Source organism: Anomalospiza imberbis, chromosome 11 (genome assembly GCF_031753505.1).
Source record: "Anomalospiza imberbis isolate Cuckoo-Finch-1a 21T00152 chromosome 11, ASM3175350v1, whole genome shotgun sequence".
In the NCBI taxonomy this organism is placed as follows: Eukaryota; Metazoa; Chordata; class Aves; order Passeriformes; family Viduidae; genus Anomalospiza; species Anomalospiza imberbis.
The window spans coordinates 15,349,906-15,369,323 of NC_089691.1; the positions used below are offsets into that span (position 1 = coordinate 15,349,906).

Genomic DNA, 19,418 nt, shown 5'->3' on the forward strand with positions numbered 1-19,418 from the left:
ATAGCTTTATATTTAAGGTAGATTGGGGATAAAATTTTGTGTTTTCATGTGAGCTATGAATACCAGTAAGGTACTCAGGCAGGAATTACCTTATCGTACCTTTGAGGGCACTTATCAAATAATTTTTATTGGAAAGTTAATATGTTGAGACAGAGTGAATGGAGAGCTGCTCAGGATGCTGAGTGTAGCCAGCACTGCATTGCTTTTGCCGTCTGCAGATCTGTGGCCCAGGCTGATTCATTTAGCACATCATCGAAAATCATGTAGCATTCAGTGCTGCATAAAATGATATGAAATGGTGTGTAAGGGATTTCTCCATGTTGGCTTTGAAGGATCCTCTCCTCCTGGCAGAAGCAGGGCCCGGCACAGCTTCACAGGCTGTGGGTTACGCTCGGCACACACCGGCAGCCAGGGGAGCTGCTCAGGATTTAATTTCACACTTGTGTATCTGAGTGTGCAGTCTCTCCCTTTCTCTTTTAATCATGTATCTGCAAGCCTCAGACCATATCTTATGGTGTTCATTTCCCCTCTGCCATCAGCACTGGTTTGATGGATCAAAGGAAACTTGCAAGGCAAGCGCTTCTGCTGTGCCTTCTCTTCATCTCTCTCTCCTGCTCTGTGTCCCTCTATTCCACCCCTCTAATTTGGCTGCTCCATGTTGAGCCTTCCTGGAGCATGTTCCTGCCCCTCCTATTGTCCTGATTTCCACTTCCCCAACTTTTGCAGGGCTCCCAGAAGAGAGGAGCCTCTTCTATTTGCTCCTGGTGAGACCAGCCTAATTGTTGGCTTTTCTGCAGCATCCAGCTCTGCAGGAGTGGAGCAGGAAACCATTTGGCTGCTCCCTGTTCTGGAGCTGTTAACTGTCTCCCAGCTGAAAAAAGACTTTTGGAATCCTGTAGCGATTGGTGTTAATATAACCTAAATATTTTCTTAAAAACTTAAACTTCCATTGGTGTTGTCATGTTGTTTTGGTCAGAAGGTACGTCCCCACCTTCTCCCCAAAATCTGGAAAAAGTGATTCCTCCTGAAACATAAGATTGTTTGGATGTATGAAGCACTTCCTTTTTTGAAAGAACTTGATTTGAATGCTCTGGCTCTTCCAGACTTTTATCTGAAAAGACACTGTATGCTCTGCTCTGTGCCTTGCACCTCTTGAGGATGAGAGTCCACTGACCCCGATTAACACCGAAGAACAGAAGCACCATGAGATTAAGTCTGGTTTTCTGATGAATTTACCAGTATGAGATATGGCCAACAATATCTCTATGTTCACTAGCAGAACAATATTTGTGTTTTCTTGTGTTTCTGTGGCCTCATGAAGAAATGCCTGGTTGTACTGTGAACAGGCTGAGGGAGGAAGGAGGTGTTATGGCATGATTTTTGCAAGAGCCAGACCATTACCTTTCCAGTTCACAGCATGGCCAGAGATCCTGAGCCATCATCCTTTTCCCAGAATTTCTGTCCTCCTTTTCCCAGAGTTTCTGCAGCTACCCAGTAAGTGTATATCTTCTCTAAATTGCTGATGACTACTGAGTTGCTGCATGTTTATAAGGGAGTTATTATTGACATTGATGTTGGGTTATCTAGCAGTGGTGCACAATATTACTTAGAACAGGGTGTGCCAGTTTGTTTCTTTTTCAGTCCTACAGAAGCTGTTTAGCAACGAGCAAGTCTCTTCCCCTAGTTCTCTTGCAAAGTACTTGAGCTCCCTCCTGGTTTGTAACAGCTTTTATGGTGGAAATAAATTTGTGTACAGCATGTCTCTTCTTTTATAAATACAGATAAGTGCACAAATCTATTAAGTGTCTATGCAGAAAACTAAAACTGCATATTTTCATAAGAATATCAGGTTTATAATTGCATGAATAAGATGCTGACGGAAGCAAATGTTCAATTTCACATTAAAGTTAGGCATTCATAAAGGCTTGGATTTGCATAATTTAATTTTCTACATAGAAGACACTGAAAATCAGTGGCATGATTCATGGCCATACCATAGTTACCATGAGACTTTTTGATGGTTCCAGCTAGAAGTACAGAGGTGTTTACAACCTGAGATGTTTTGCACTGACTCAGACCCCTCTGTACCTTCAACAAATATAGATTATTTAGACTCAGTGCCTTTCTCGGGATGTAAAGGCACACAGGAGGGCTTGCTGAGCAGATACCTGCAGGAGCACCTTGTTCTTTGGAGAAGGCAGCGTCCAGTCTTCCTCCTGCCTGAAAGGTTCAGACTTTTTCAGCAAGAAAAATCCCACAGTTTCTTGCCTTCTCTGTCAGGGATGCTCAGGAGAAAGCTGCCGTCTTTCATTTTGTAACAAGGAGAGGCTTTAGGTGTATTTGTCAGCACATGTGATTTTTAAGTGAATAAATGGGCCATCTTTTTCTGATAGCCTTTCTAAGCATCTGCCTAGGCTATTTCATTGTTCTCTTCCTTGGGCTTTTCATGTTCTCTTATCTTTGTTCAGTTTTGTGGTTTTTTGCCAAGAATGTTTGGGTCTCCACATCCCACACCCGTTCTTTCCTGCTGAAATGAGTGCCTGTTAACTCCCAACCACGTAGACATATAAAAGTAAATAAAAAGAAAAAAAAGACTGAAGTAAGATGTTTAACTTAGTATTTTTAGAGAGGAAAACAAAGTATGTGAGGTCGTGTTGCCTACAAATCCTGGTAGCATGATGTGTTCCAGTGCTTCTAGAGTGCAGCCTAGAGTGAAATTAACATTCAGAAAGTTGCCAAGGAATCTGGAAAACTCATTCAAATGGCACAATTAGTACCTTTGCTTGCACAAGAGATGATTTGGCAGGGGCAAACCTGCACTGCCTTTCCTGAAATTGCACAACTTTTCCTACCACTTCAGGGTTCCAAAACGTGCAGAAATCCACATTGCAGAGGGAAGGTTGTCCACAGAGCTGCGTAACACTCACGGATAACCTTGGGCACAGCAGGCTCTCTGCTGCTGTGGTGCAAGAGCCTCCCAGAAGCTTTTCCAAAGGGAAAGAAAGGCAAATTCTGAGTTACTGGTGCATGATGTTCAATAAAGTCCTGTTCCAGGCTTCTCTCCAGCCCAGCTGTAATTGGCCTGGGAATAGAAGGGAATGCAGCACTTGGTGACTGCATATGGGTAGCAGTGCTTCATGGGGTTTTCTGAAGCTTTAATTTGAATTATTCAGCTAGTTTCTTACTGATCAAATAAGCGGTTTAGGAGAAGTTGGGCTTAAATTTCCATAAAGCCATTTGGTGCATACTTGTTCCTCACATTCCATGTCTATGGATCTAAGGTGGTTTTTGTTTGTGTGCATTTATTATGGTGCTCTGAAAAATGTAGTTGAATTTATTACAGACTTTCTACTGACATTTGTGAATTTAAACACCTCCACTTTGGTTCAATCAGATGCATAGAAACAATAAGCCAAATGTGCACATAAAAAGCCCAAATACCCCACATCATCATGAAAGGAATTCATTCCTTTACAAAAGAAAAAATAAAAATTATTTGAGGCATAAAAGAAAAAATCCTGGGATGGAATGTAGGATGTGAGTTTTTCTGGTTTACTTCAATTTAACACCTTGTAGCTTGTGGAGTTTTATAAAGATTTCTCCATTCCTGTTCTCTCCCTTTCATGCTGTAAGCCATTGGTATGGCACACTGGGTGTTTTGACAGACATACTTTGGTAGTCATTGGCAAAGTAAACTTATCTTCTGGGTCTAAACAGAGAAAGTTTGGTCATATGTCAAGGCTCATGTTGTTGGTTTGTGTACATCAGAATTTCCTTATGGAAATTACTGGAGTTGCACAGGCATCCAGACCAGAATAATGGCATCAGTGAGTCCTGGCTTCTCCTTTGGATGCGGGGAGGTTTCAGCCTGTTGAATTCTTTTAAGCAATCCCCGGTTTGTAGTCTCTGCTCAGCAAAGATTGAAGGTTCACTCTGCAAACTCCAGGGAGCCAAAACCACTTTCTTAACGATTCCTGCTTCTTTTCTTGCCAGCTCTGACCGAAGGTTATGTGGGCTCTCTGCATGAGAACAGACATGGGAGTTCTGTGCAGATCCGCAGGAGAAAGGCTTCAGGGGATCCTTACTGGGCGTACTCGGGTGAGTGACTTGTCTTCTTCAGAGCACTAAAACATGAAATGTCTCCAGAATCAAATTGTTTACTTGCTTTTTATTACTACTGTGCTCAGTTTAAATTAGTTTTGCAGTGTATTTTCCTTCTTCTGCCTTCCTTGCAAATTCCCCCTGTACACATGCCTGCCTTTCTTGCATTTCTGCCATTTACCTTATTATTCTTCTTCTTCTTTCAGTCTTGTTTTCATCTTTTGACATACCCTTGGTCAGGCAGCATACTCCCAAACTTTTATTTGCTCTTCTGGTCGAATCAGGACATTCCCAAGCTCACCATTTGCTTACCATTTTTTGCCTTCTAGGAAGACTGTAAGCACACATGTATATATATATTCAGAGAAAAAAAAACAAAAACAAAAAACAATTTTTACAATTATTTGTTTCTGTGCATGTATTTTTGTGGTAGTGTATAATGACAACAATGAGACTTGTCAGTGCATCGAGCCAGGATGTGTATGGTGCTGGAAAGATAAAATACTGGAAGGGTATTTTATTGTTTGTCCCACTGCTTTCATAAAGTCTTATGGAAGAGCTCATGTACCTGCACGATTTTGAAATACCACAAATAAAAATACACTTCAGAATGATGTCTTTGATTTGCTAGTTGCTGTGTTCTAGAAATGGTGTTAATAGCTCTGTTCACTCTGCGGAAGATATCCAATATCTAAAAGGTTTTTATGAAGATTTTAAGCATTATATTGAACTTGTTTGTAATTTTCTGGAAGATCTGAGATACATTTCAGACATCTGTTGCTTGTTCAAGAGGGTTGTTGTACAGGGCTAGTTTTAGCTGAAGGAAAAAAAATTACTTTCTAAGCAGTCTGAATGCTGATATAAATATGCAACTGTTACTTTTTGACTGCCAACACCCCTCTTTTATCCAGAACATTTATTTCATTGGAAATGAATGATTATAGGTAAGTGTAGAGGTTTTTTCCATCAACGTACACAAGTTATCTCTATTAGATCTCAAAATATAATCTATCTCATTTGCAAATGGGGTCAGGCAAGTAAAAAGAATCTAAACATTTCAGTAATGTAGGACAAATGACCACTTTTGATTTTCAGCCAGTTCAGTGTCTCTTATCTAATGCCATTTTGTTCATACTTGCTTACTGAAGGGACCATAGGTAATGAAAAAGCTGAGCTTCTGTGTTTAGGTTGAAAGTGGGAATAAATGGTGGGTGGCAGAGCCCAGATACCAGACAGATGTTTGTTTCTAGCTGAGCACAGTGAAGAGGATGATCATGTTATCTGTTTCTTTCTCCTTGCTTCCTCATTCCCCAGAATATTTCCCAGGAACCCTGAGCAGGGCTTGGCGAAGCTCTTCGTGTACTAACACTTGTCCTGTGGGTAGGGTTTGGACATGCCTAGGAAGTTTACATCAAATGAGCCTACAGAGAGGGGAAACTTCACTCTGCAGTAAGCAATTAGCCTGTGTCAGTGGTTTCCAAGCTCTTTTACAGACATTATCTGGTAGGCTGCTTCCCTTCCCTATCCTCAGATGGTCAGGCTAGCTTCTCTCCAGTTATTTGTACAACAGCTGCTGGCCCAGCCCCAGCAATTATGGGCAGGGAAGGAGGCTCTGCTGGGCTGAGGGCTGGTGAGTCTGGAGTTTCTTCTAAGGGACTTTGCCAACAGGAGTAAACAAGACCAGGATAGCTCCTGACAGCCATCAGTGGGCAGCTTCTGCTGAGCCCCAGCATAGACCATGTGTGTTAGGCTGAGCTGTGGCTTTATATTGATTTCAGTTGAGTGGAGCTGATTTACAGTAGCATAGGCCTCTCTCTTTTTATGGCTGTGCCTGTCTGCTTGCAGAGCTTTTGTATTTTTGGGCTTAAGATTTCTGTAATAAATCCTGAGTTGAGGGTGGAGAGGTCCAAAAGCAGGCAGCCAGTTGTGGTTTTCCTGCTTGGGGGTGGAAAAAGGGCACAGCCATGTTGCAAAGAGCCCTCAGACATCCATCTTCCACAGGATATATCTGTCCTATACTGTGCTTTTAGCGTAATTCCTCAGTCGCCTGTAGGAAACCCTTCTGCTGCTTGGAGCTCTTGTGGAGGGTGAATGGTCTAGGGGCTGGTGTAAGCTCTGGAGATCTGGAATTTTTCTGATATTATAAGTGATCTGTAGCATTACCCTGTGCTGCCTGGTTCAGTTGATTCACAGGAGTTTAGAGAGGAGAAACTTCATTCATTGATCAGGTATTGAACAACCCTCAGACCTGTAACATTTGTATGAGGTACCCACATCCCTAAAGGTACCTGTGAGCTCCAGTGCCGTGTGCACAGAGCTGCACCACACTTCTCCTTCCACTGGAAAGGAAAGGATTTTGAGCCTTGTAAAATAACCCTGTTGTCTACAGACACAAATTCTGCCTATAACATCTATTCTAGTTCAGAAATACAACTTGCAAAAGTAAAGACTAGATAATTAAATGAAGAAGGCCCATTTTGAATGGGTTCTGTCAGAAAGACAGCAGGAAACACAATCAGCCCTTTAGAAGAAACTTCATTAAGTCTCTGCTAGCAGCTCTTTAAACCAAATTCAACAGTGAGCAAACGCTGAAAACATAAGACTAGCTCGTCTTTAAATAGGAACAGCAAAACTGAACAGAGACTGACATCTCCTAGATGTTCTTTTTTGGATTTTTAAGAAGCTCAAATGACAGTTCTAGGGGGAATTCTCTGCACGTGCTTATTCATGTATGTTTTGGCAAAGTATTTATTGTGTTATTTGTAGTATTATTTTCAGTATTGACACAATTGTCTTAGAGTTTGCCAAAGATTTCCTGAACTGGGACTGGCCACATTACTTGCGGTGCAACAGAAATGGGAATATGTACAGCACAGTCACAAGAAGCAAGTGCGGATCCTGAATGTGTTTCACTGCAGTCTTTGCTTTTCCTCATCTTTTCTGTTAGGCTGGTTTGAAATTATATTTAGCACACCTTTATAATTGCCACAGATCTCAATATGTTTCTAGTACCCATCATAGTGACAGTCAGTAGTAATTCAGGTGCTTTTTCATCAGTGTGGACATATTTTTGTAAATATGTAAAGTGGTTTTTAAACAAAAATCCAAAACAATACTTGAAACAAAAACCTATAAAAATATGCAACTGAAACATCTGCTAGATCCAGGGCTTTCTGACTGACCCTCCCTTGTGTAATGTATGCTTCTTCACAGAGCATAATATTCCAGACCTTTAAAGATGCATCTCAGTGTCAAGTGTTGCATCTGTCAGTGCTCAGAACACTTTGCTGGTAATCTGTGCAGACCCTAGTTTGCCTTGCAGTAGCTCAAAAATGAGTTGCTTCAGGGTCAGGGCCTTAGGAGGAGATCACAGTGTGAGATGCTGACGCAGATGGTTGTACCTTAAGTGATGGTAGCTCTGGAGGACCTGTATCTACTCATACCTGTTCTTTTGAAAAGCTGTTGTGTAAAATTAATGTGACAATCATTGCATGAGATTGTGGAAAACCAGAAGTAGTAAGGGGCTTACCCAAATCAGGAAACTCCTTTTTGAGTCTTCAGGTAAAAGATGTGATGTCTAATTATTCCCAGTGTTAGTTTTTGTGATTAATGGTATGGAATGGGTCTGCCCTGTTCTGGGGCAGGATGTTGTAGATGATGGTGTTTTTGTCACTGGAGTTCCCCAGCTGAGGTGCTGGCACTGGCAGGGCTGGTGTGCCCTCCTCCCTTGATGACTGTTCTGCTGATCCGCTTCAGTGTTGTGAGCTGACTCATTCAAGAAATACTCTTCTGAGTAATCAAAACCATTTGGGCTTCTCAGAGAACAAAAAAACAGAGGTTGGCTGAGGATGTAGATGTGTTCTTTTTAGATGTTTATCTAATTATGCCTTTGTAAAAAGAATCCTGTGTAAAAAAACTCATACAGTTGTTTTTTTCCCCCTTAATTTTATGGTGCATTCAAGACATCTCTTTCCTTTTTGTACCTTTAGTCTCTCCTATTCTATGTGAAATTATTCGCACCACTTATGATTCTCCTGTTATTTGTGCATGTCCTTACTGATGTTTTTTCTGTCTAAAATGTTGAATCCTTTCTCTCTAAGATGTTGTGCAGCTGCTGTGAACATTAGGAGAAGTTAATAGAAGAAAAATAGGCTTTACAAGAGTAGAGATGACCCAGTGAGTGGGGAAAGGTGTCCATTAAGAACAGGAACTTTGGCCATGCTGTCAAGCTAGTGGACACTATCAGTGTGTGAATGCTTTGTCCTACAACACTTAGGCACTTATTGCTGTCCTTTAAGATACTATTATTTAAAATATAACAGGTGCTGAATGTAAGAATTGAGTGTTCGTCACAAAAGCAATTGCTGGCATTAAAACAGGAATGATGGGTAATGGTTATTTCCTGAAAGAACAGCAAATGGTGTTAACTGTGATGGAATATAACTTGGCCGATATCCTTTGTAAATGTGTGAATTTCTCTCTTTGCTTAGATTGTTCTCATTAAATAAGCTGCTAATGTGAATTGGACAGGAAATAATCAGCACATAGTAAGGAAAGCATCAAGACTTATTGAACTGAGAGGTAACTAATGGGCTATTTGCCGTGGTCAGTATTTCACTCCTTCAGTCCCTCAGAATAATAAATCTGGGTATTGACCAAAACTCTGGCACACCATGTGTTCAGTTATCATTCCTCTGTAAAAGTACTCATCTCCCTTAAATGCAGGATAGTCAAAATGGGGAGGTTCTGGGTCTCTTGCTTTCTCACTCTTTTGAGCTGATTTTCTAAAGAAGAGCTAAGCTGAGAGAAGTAGGAAAAGCATTCCCATTAATATCTGATCTGATCAGTAAACTGAGCTTCAAATATTTTTATCTGCATTCATCAGAGATGAATAGTAATCTTCAGTGAACCCTGCTGGAACCAGCTGCAAGGCATTCGTTTCCATATGCATCTTGTTAGTGGAACAGTTGTTCCAGAAATCAATGCTACACTCTTTCATAAGGGGAACACAGGAAACCATAGCTGGAGAGTTTGCTGCTACTGTCTGAGCATGAACCCTCATTTTGAATGTGCACAGTTAAAGCAACTGCTGTGTGTTTTCTCAAATATACAGGAATTACCATCTGTATATTTTGATTGTTTGTATTCTGACGTTTCTGGTTCATGAGGCTTCATGTCCACGACACTGTACAGATGTGCACGAGACACATCTGTGTCTGCAGAATCTGCATCTAAATGTGCACGTACCCAGAGGATGTCAAGGAGGGTTCCTTTTATCTTTCCTTAGCTATCCTGCCCCTGTGAAGGAACCAGTACAAAATACTATCTTTTGTTTCTGTTCTGAGAATGAAGAAATGAGTTGTCACAATCCTTTCCCAGAGAACAGGGTACGTCCTCCTAACCACAGCTTGAGTAAGGAACTCACAATCATGCTTGTGTTGAGTATTTACCATTAGCAGTTCCCTGAGGAGAGGCAGCCTTGCCAGGAGCAGCCCAAGTAGTCTGTATCATTTTTACTAAGCCATACTGCTGGGGAGCGCTGCCCTGATTGAGAGTCTTGTCATTTACTTTGTTTGTCTATTGGCAAGTTTCTAAATAATCTGCTGAGGAAACCTCAGATAGTAATTTAGTTTCTACTTAGACACAGACACGATTTCATTATTGAATACCATCAATACTATTTACTCTCTCTCTTGCCACCTTTGCTTGTGTGCCATGCTAACAGTTTATTCCAAGTACTGTCATAGTCAATCCTGGTATGTCCAGTCTGTATTGAAATGCTTGGCTGGATTTTTAAAAGTTGGATGCAGATATGGTGAAATTCCCTTTTTTCTTTTTTTTCTTTTTTTTTTTTTTTTTTCTTTTTTTTTTTTTTTTGGCAAAGTTCTCACTAGAATTTGATTGGTTTTCATGCTTAAGTGCATTAAAGAGAATCTCTGATTTTTGAGTGTTGTGAATTTTTTCTTTACTGTTTCTTACCAGACAGGCCATTGGCAGATGAACAGCTTTGAGAGGCTGAAATAAAAGATGTACAACTTCTCCCTCAAGTTTCACTCTTTCATTAATTTTTTTCCCTAGCACAGCACAGAAGTATAAAACATCAGCAACAGATGCCAGATGAAATCTTCTGAGCTTCAGATACAGTTGTTCCAGTACTGCATCACAAGCATTTTTACTCTGCACTGCTGCAATCCTAACTGTGGTGATCTCCCCTCACATGAGGGAGCACAAAGAGCTGCTTTAGCTGGGGAGGGGAGACCTCTCACTTCTTTAAATGTACTGTGCTTTTTGTTGCATTTTCTTTCAATGTGAACACTGGGACATTTGTGGAAAACCTCTGGAATTACAACAACCAGTGCACTGTTTCAAAGGACTGAGAATGTGCTAAAGTGCAGCAAAAAAGTTGTCAATTTAGTTGATCTCTAGGCACTGAAATAAGCAACAGGGCAAAAATATTTGAAGTTCTTTAGACATAAGAACATGTGAAATGAATATATTTTAAGCATGCAAAAGAAAGATGGATTATTTGGGTAGTAGCCGTGATGCAAGCTCAGCAAATGGACTGGAGAACACTCAGAAAGTTTGAGTCTGCTGTTTTTGAGGTTCTTGAATGATTGCAGTGATATATTGAAGTTCCAATCTTGATTTCATATGTAACTGAACACATATAGGGGAATAACAGTGAGGAAAAGAGTATGTGAACGGCAAGGATACTTCAGTGAGAAACAAAGCAAGCACGGCAGCTCTGAATAGCCTTGTAGTGTGTGGTTAAAAAAAAAAAAAGTAGCTTGGCACAAACATTATTGCAATAGTCCAGGCATGAAATAATCAAGGAATGAATGAGAATTCTAGTTGCAGGATATAAGTAGAGTCTTTGTATGAAATGGCTGAGCCAGGCCAGTACTGCTGTTGATGCAGTAGATGTAGAATTATTTCCATTATTTTTGTTATGTCAGATGGCTTCTTTGTATCTTTCCAGTCACTGCTCAGAAGATAATCTCTTTTTCAGTATCTCTGCCCCAGGAATTGCCCCATCTCTTCCCTTTCCCAAACAGTGTCTCCATCTTGCAGAATGCGGCATTGCAGATGTACAGTTTTTAATCATTATGATCCTTGTAAAGCAGCCCCTGCCTGCACAAGGAGCAGATCTGCCACGCTGGGCTCCCTTGCAGGGGGAGGAGTGAGTGGGGCAGGGCTGGGCATTCCAGCAGCCTGGGCAGGTCTGCCATGGGATAGAGGTGCCAGGTGTTTATCCTGTGTCAAAAGTCACACGTCTGCAGGAGAAAGGAAGAGTCCCGTGTAGATCCTTTGGTACTGCAGAATGAGTGCTTAGCAGCTGCAGGAATTTTAATTCTTCCGTGGCTCTGAGGTGGATGTGTTTGCATGTGGGTTCTGAGGGACAGGGCAGTGTGAGTAACTCTTGCATGCACAGCAGAGTGGGAAATTCAGTGCGAGTCCCAGGGCTGTGTTCTGTCTCTGAGGCCACACATCCCACCTTATCAGATGCTGACTGAAGACACCTTGGTTGTCTTGGAGACTGCCTCCTTTGGGGCAGACCATGTTGGTAGCACAGCTGTTGTGAAGCTCCTGAGCTAACAGAAGGTAATCAGGCTATGGAGCTTAATTCTTCCTTCATCAGCAAACTCGATTGCTCCCTGTGCTGGTGCTTTCTTGAAGCTCTTAGTCTGTTTGATGCCTTCAGTTTTTTCCAGTGGGTTTGAGGAAGGTGACATTTTTTTCCTATTCAATATACAGAACATTTGGCTTTAAGTTACAAAGCTTTTTATGGGTTTTTTTTTTTTTTTTTTTTAAAGACTGCATGTGCCCAAAGAGTTGGATGGGCACACTTTTAACTTGTCAAATTAAATAAATATGAAATCCTGCAATGGAGTGCAGAGCTGTGCATATAAATTACATCCTTAAACAGCACTTGAGTGATTTTCTGGAAATGTTTTCAACTCTCCTCTGAACTTTTAAGGGTCATCTCTGTAGCCTTTCTATCTGAGTGAGGCTATTGGCACTGGAATGATTTATTGAAGAGGTATGTTGCTCTGCAGTGTAAAAATAATGTCAAGCCTTACTGGGAACCTGAGTATCAAGCTTCTGTTTTTGTAAAGCTGGGAAAGCAAGTGGGTTTAATTCAACTGAACCCTGAATGAATGTTTCTTAAGTGTGTGTTCCTACCTATTCCTATCTCTCTACAGTGCCCAGTTGTGAAAGGAGTGGGACTGTGGGATGATAATATTTTCAGGATAATTAGTGAGATGAGTGGTTTCATTTGTGAAGAATTAGGAACCCTTTGTCCCTGTTGCAGAGATACAAAGATTGGCACCTGACCAGCCATAGTAAGGGCTGGGGGTATTGCTTAAACATGGAGCCCTTGTGGTTGGACTCTCAGTAGGGTGAGATACTTTTGAAACATGTAACTCCTTTACAAATAGCTAAGACTTGACCAGCAATAACTCTTCCACCAAAGGAGTCTTTGCTGCCAAGAGTGTTAGACCTTCTGTCTTCCTCCATCTCCATCCTGCCTGTTTTCTTCCAAACAGTACTTGCCAAGTTTAACCTAAGCCAGTCTGTTCTGGCCATGGCTGAAGTAAACCCTCTCTCCTCCACCCCTGGTTGAATGCAGTCTCACTCCATGCGCGTTTTCTCCACGCTTCTGTGGGGTTACAGCCTTGCAGGCAGTCCACAGCTGCACATCTCTCCTTAGCACAGCTGCTGTGAGGGAAGCTCATGCTGTGAGCACAGCTGTGAAGACCAGGAGGGCACAGGGAGGCTGGGTGCCGTGTCTCATCGCCCCAGTGGGCCTGAACTGAGGTCTCTGATGCTGGCCCAAGCTGCTTTTTTTAGCTTGATGTAAATTAAAGCATTCAGGTCAGCATCTAAGTTGTGCTGCTGGAGGAAAGTTGAGGAGGAGCTGTTCCATGTGAGGTTCTTGATTTCTGACTCTCTTGCGAGGTTTTCTGACCCATCTTGGTGTATAAATTTCCTCAGAAATGAACAAAAGAGGAAAAGTCCCTGCAGCTGAATGCCTGAAGGTGATGAGTGTTGGCATGTGACTGCAGTTTCTGTTGCTTTCCTTATGTAGAATAGTGAAACAAATGTTTCCTATGTGTCCCAGCTCTCCATGATACACTTACAGCTAGAACTGAGGTGACAAAAGTCCCTTAAATGTTATAATTTGCTTTAGCTCTGTGCTGGGTTGGACCTCCCAGGGCCCCTCTGCTGTATTTCACATCATCTGGTCCTTGAACACTGGGGCCCATCCCATGTGTCAAGCTCCTGGACGAACAAACCACTAAAATGAATGGGCTCAGAATGAAGCAGTGAATTATGTGATTTGCTTTGTGTTTGTGTGCACGCATTTCCCAAGTACAGAAATAAGATTTACCTGGAGGTAGCGCAGCAGTGAAGTCATGGAGAGTTTAGATCACTTCATGTTCAGTTTTACATGCTGTCTTTTGCTCCTGAGGTGTGGTCGTGTGGCTCAGGCTGCTGAGCTCAGGCTGCTACTGGAGCCTTCTGGCCCCTTGGGGTATGAAAAGCCATTTTACATGCCAGATGCTAGTCTGCTCCTACCCAGAGGTGACGTGAACTTTTCAGACAGATTCCAACTTGGAAGCTTCTGTGGCACTTCAGATCATGTTTTTAATTTCTATTTCTGTTGCTGGAGACATGAAATTGAGACCACTTATCTTCATGGTACACTATTAGCATATGCTGATCTCTGAGGAAGGCGATTTGCTCTGTGAAGGTGTTTGCAGAGAACTGGATGTGACTTTTATACAGAAGGTCTCAGGGCATGTAGTTCAGTTACTGCTTATATTGCACAAGGGCTCCCCAGATGCCTGAGGGACATAATTCCCCTCAGTGCAAACACAGAAAAGTTACTTCTACCTTAAATTTGTGCAAGTCATCTGGGAGGTGGCTTGGTGTTAAATGCATGGATGGCTGAAGCAGAGTGCAATGAGGTGAAGACTACGAGCTGGAGAAGGCACTAAGAGCTTCCTTTTCTCTGTTAAAACACAGAGCTGTGCAGCTCTATGAACAGTTAAGTGCTTCATATTCCTGTGAAAAGTCTCCAGTGCCTAACAAGCTCTGAGCTTATTTCATGGCCTCCAGTTGTGCAAGTTTGAGAGTTGTGGTGGGGAGGCAAGGGGAATTGGTAGCCCAGATACAGTAGAAGGCTCAAATATGTAAGCCTATTTCTTTAGGAAATCAGGCTAATCCATGATGGACCCCTATTCCAAATGGCAAGTGCTCCCAAGGAGCTTTTCAGAACACGTGCCAGTAAAGTTCTGCTTCTGTGAGGAGACCCCTGCGAGTTCGGCAGATGGGTTCTGAAGGCTGAAAAATGTCTGGGTGGTTCAAGTGATCAAAATATTTGTCATAATTCTATCCTGTTGTGCTAAGTGAAGTATAACTGTCCAAAGGAAATAGTCCAAGTTCAGGCTTTCCATTTGATGCCCTGATCATATGTGCCAATGGAGGAGGTCTGCACAGAAGCCCTTGGAAGAGGGATTTGTAGGCAACCATCTGTTTGGCATTAGCAGAAGACCTTAAATGAGGGAAGGTGTTGTGGGGTGGCACCTGAACTCATCATTCAACATTGCACCTTATGATTTCAGTATGAATGTGTAGAGTATGGTAAACATTTTCAGCTTTTTTCCCCCCAAAGTACTATTGGAAACTGTAATAAAAAGTAACTGCTGGAAAAGTAGTTTTGCTGAGTTATGCTATTTCTGAAAATGTATAATGCTCCATAGGCTTTTAAGTGATACTGGGCATATTTAACATTCTCTGATCCTAATTTCCTGGCATATGGACATCTCTACTTATTAAAATAAATAAGTACTTTCAAATTTAATGAAATCATGGAGGAAATGGCCTTTTTTCACATTCACGTCCGCTTCACTGGATAATTTAATGTTTTAAAATGTAAGTTCATATTAAAGTTTAAAATTCAAGTATTGGTTTTTGAAATTCTGTAATAAAAAGGTTTTGCTGTGGGAGAGCTATATGAATTACTGAGCATGATAACACGATTAGCAAAGTCTAGCTGGTGATTTCTTTGGTACAAAATGCGAGCTGTAAATCTTCCCAGTAGGACCTACAGCACTGGTCTGCTGGTGGGAACTTCTGGTACTGATGGCAGTTCAATTCCTGGGGCATCACTCTGCAGCCTGGCAGACTTGCCAGTTGCCTGTATTCCAGAGTGAAGGTACAACTGTGGAAAAGGTTTCCTACATCATTGACCTTTCCTCCCCCTCACACACACATTTTACTCTCTCTTGGAGGAGACACTTTAAGCTTCTTGGGGCAGAGATGAGCACTTGTTAATATTGGCTCCCAAAAAACCTTGCTGTTTTCTTTTATACTAAATGTGTATATTTGCTTCCAAGGTCTTTGCATCTAATGGGAATGATTTTCTTTATAGGTGTAACTGTGTTGTTATTATTAAGTACAGGAAATGCACTTTGTTCCTCTCTTCTGTGCTAAGGGAGAGCAAGAATTCCCTGGAGAATATGTTCAATGTAATTGACTGGATATAAATATTTGAGTCCTAAATATTTAATGGAAATCATTGTGTTTGAATGTAGCAATGTGCAGATGATGGAAGTTTGCTCTGTGTCTTTCATGTCTTAAGAGACTGCTCACGTGCTGTGTTGAAGCCAAGGGTGGTTTTATTTCATTTCAAGGCAGACTAGAAACTGAAGAACTTATTTTCAGGGAGAAAAATGGCAAGAGACACGAATGAAAAACCTACTCAGCTGAAGCAGAGGTGACAAAGTTCACTGTGATTATATTGATTTTAAATTACTGTGTAGAGCTGGGACTAGCCTGTGTCTAGTCCTGCTCATGATGAGAAGAAGAAAAGAGAAAGGCATGAATACCCTTCCCTCTGCTTCCAAATATTTTGCTACCAGTATGAAAATCCAAGAGCAATCTTGTCCTCCTGACATTCCCAACAGGCAAAATAAAGGTGTTCCAGCATCCTCAGTGGAGCTGAAAGGGGATAAGAGGCACAGTGAGATCAAAACCTGTGCCCTGGCTCCTGAAGGGAGGACCACACAGTGCCCTGTTCAGTGTGTAACAGATGCCTCCAGTCTGTGTGTGCCCCCAGCTCTGCCAGAGATGACGTTAATAGGAAACAGAGCATGTCTTGAGTTTGATGCACTTTTGGTGAAAAGTACTGCAACTGCCTGTACCACAAATTAAAACTGAGCTGGAATTAATGGCAATTAACAGCATCTATATTCATCTACTGAAAGTTTTACAGAAGAGTCGTTACTATTTAACTTTATGTAGTTTGCATCTGTTTCACTGTCAATGAGAAAATTATCCAGTCATTTAGAGTCAACCATTTATTTTAGACCAGTCATGTGTTTTAGTATCTAATGTGTCTTTGGGGAATAAGAATTTAGAGCAAATAAAGCTAATTGTGGTGAAAAATGGATATCTTATTATCAGTGGTATATGTATTATTGTAATGAAACTCTCAGTTACCACACGACTGGAAGAGCACAGGGGTCTATCTTGTACCTGCAGTAAATCCAGTGCAATTTTGATGGGAGGTGTTGAACCTCCTTGTTTGTTGTGATGGAGAGAATGCCTGAGGCACTTGGGTAGGGAAGATGACTATTTCTGTTCCTTCCCCATGGTTTTTCAGCAGTCTGACATAGTGTGCATTCCTGGGCCCATGCCAAGCAGAGATGCGGCCTCCAAGTGAGACTTTATTACTTCAGTTGTAGATGATTAATTTTGTACCAAACCGTATGGGCCTGATTAACCCAGAACACTGCAATAATGCTGTTTTAAAGATCTTTAGTGCATCCATTACTTCTGTTTCCAGTCTGCCTTTTCACTAGAAAAAAAACCCCTTGTTTCTTACCATTGAATTTTGAATTAGGGTCTGGTCTATAAAAATCACACTGAGCTGACAGTGGCTTGTTATGTTTAACATTCTCTCCATTGAGGGAATGTCCAAGATGTCCTTATTTGTAGCACTTTGTAAGGCCAGAGGTTATTGCTCCCTCTATAAGGAGAAGAAAAAGCCATTGTCTGTCCTGAGCCATCCAGGAGACTCGGGAAGCAGAGGCTGGGGTCCAAGCCAGGGTTTGTAGATGTGCTTCATCCCTTTCAAGACACAGCCCACTCTGTGTGTGGTAGCACAGCTGTCTGAGCCACGCAGGTGTGTTATTCTCTGACTGGGAAGGCTCCAGCTCTCTGGAGCAGGTTATTCTTGCAGTGCAGGAGGGTGCTGCCTGCCTGTGAGTGTTGGGTCTGTGCAAGTCAAAGACTTGAGGTGGTTCTGCAGGCAAGGAAGGATGCTTTTGCATTCACAACTGTCTCAGCTTTTTTAATAGGATGTTTCAATATCTTTGGGGTGTGCTTGTTGGTTTTATATGTTTTCAGTTTTAAGCTCAAAAATACTTTGTTGCTCCACTGTAGAAGTGCAGGTTAAATAATCTATCCATATTTTGCAAGTCACTGAACTTTAATACCTTTATCTAAAAGAATTTTTGGGGCATTGCTTGGCTCTTAGAAACCTGCTGTCTGTTAAAACACTCTTTAGGTTTTGTATAGTTCAGGCCTTTAGAAAATAAAAATAACAATCTTCTATTGTCCCTGGAAAAGCCTTGTACCCTTATCAACATCCTCTGGCTTGGCTGGGGAAAGCAAATCCATCCCCTCATGCCAATGGCCATGTATGGACACAGCCTCGTATCGTTTCTGTGGGATTGTGACTTCTGTGACATCTTGCTGGTGAGAATTTGCCTGAATAAATCCTATGATAATGTGCTGCTGGCAGAACTTACCCATACTGGGGGAGCAGTGATGGTGTGGAGCAGGGAGCAGCCATTCAGAATCTTGCATTTGGTAAAAGAGGTCTTTTTTGCCAAATCTGGAAGAAGAAAAATAGTGTTTGTGGGAATCACTTGTGTTTCCCAACTGTAGCAGTTCTGCTTTCTGCTTCTCTACAGCCCAGGTCAGTCCAGCTGAAGCTGGAGTTGATTATCTCATTGGTCTCATTATCTCTTCTCATCATCCCTCAATCTTCTTGCCTTCACACATCTTTCTTCCTTGAACATCCATAGCAAGGCAGAAATCTCCAGCCAGTTACACTGTCCAGTTTCTCCCACAAACACTTTTTAAATAATTGTGCCCTGTCTCCACAGGACTTGCTTTCACAAAAAGATCTATTGCTGACTTTTTTAGACTCTAGATTGCATTATCTTGATGCATACATGTTGTCTCCCTAAATGAAAGGGAAATTACTTTTAATCAATGAAAATATAAATGCCATTCCTGTATGGTTTTAAACCCAAAGTGCTGGAAACGATCTGACCGTGTCCTGCCAGCCAGTGCCTCTGAGATGTGTTTCTCAAGCAAGCTGCATGCCCAGGGGCTGACAGGAAAAGCTTGTTTCTTAAAATAAACCAGCTTCTAAAAGTCAGCTTTTGGCTCCCTGGAAGCCTATATTTTTGCAGCCACCTGTCCTGACTGCTTCCTGGTGTGATTTAAACCTGTGCAATCTGCCACTGTATGCTGATAGAGATTGCTGTACAGTAGGCTGGGCTGCAGACCACGTCAAGATGTGCTCTAGGAGTATTTCACTGCCTCCTCTACGTGGAGGTGGGCAAAAACCCAAACCCCTGAGTTGAGACTCCACGTGGTTCGTATGAAGCTGTTAAGGCTGTAGACTTCAATGGCAGAGAGATTGAACTGCCAGAAACTGGGTCCATCTTCTCTGACAAAAAGGAGAGATAAAGGAAAAAGCACTTCCCGCAGGCAACTTCCATAAGTGGAATTTTACACATGCAGACCTCCAGACAAGGATTTTGATTCATGAGCTAACAGTTACCTTTAAAACAGTGAAGGCTGGATTCAGGAGAAGGCTGCTCTTAGATTAATGAGTGTTGGTGGAATTGACCCAGGTATCATGTAGAATTGCTGCAGTGGATGGAAGTCACCAGACAGAGAGACAGTGGAAGCACACTGGGTTACTTGTGTGCTCACATTATCTCTTGGGGTACAGGTATCTCATGAACAAACCTGTGTGAATGTGAAATGAGGTTTTCTGTGTTTAATGCTCTGATTCATAAATAAATACCTATTTTTTATCTGTATCTAGGAAATGCATTATCAATTAATTTAAATGCAGTTCTTCCTTTGATAGTCAGTTTCTCTCCTCATATTCAGTCATTCCTGTTGGTTTGTTTTTTTTTTTTTTACTGAATGTGTATCTTAAAGCAAAGCCAGCTGATGGAAAAGAGGAATATATATTCCACAGCATTAAAATAGATTGAGAA

The 19,418-nt window shown here is 41.7% G+C and overlaps 1 protein-coding gene across 1 annotated transcript in view; it reads left to right on the forward strand.

Annotated features, from left to right (window-relative positions):
• Positions 1–19,418, forward strand: part of PTPRG (protein tyrosine phosphatase receptor type G) — a 389,287-nt gene that overhangs the window by 82,054 nt on the left and 287,815 nt on the right. Inside the window, exon 2 of the mRNA XM_068202110.1 lies at positions 3,994–4,098. Within this exon, the coding sequence (XP_068058211.1) occupies positions 3,994–4,098 (105 nt within the window). The remainder of the gene's footprint in view (positions 1–3,993; positions 4,099–19,418) is intronic.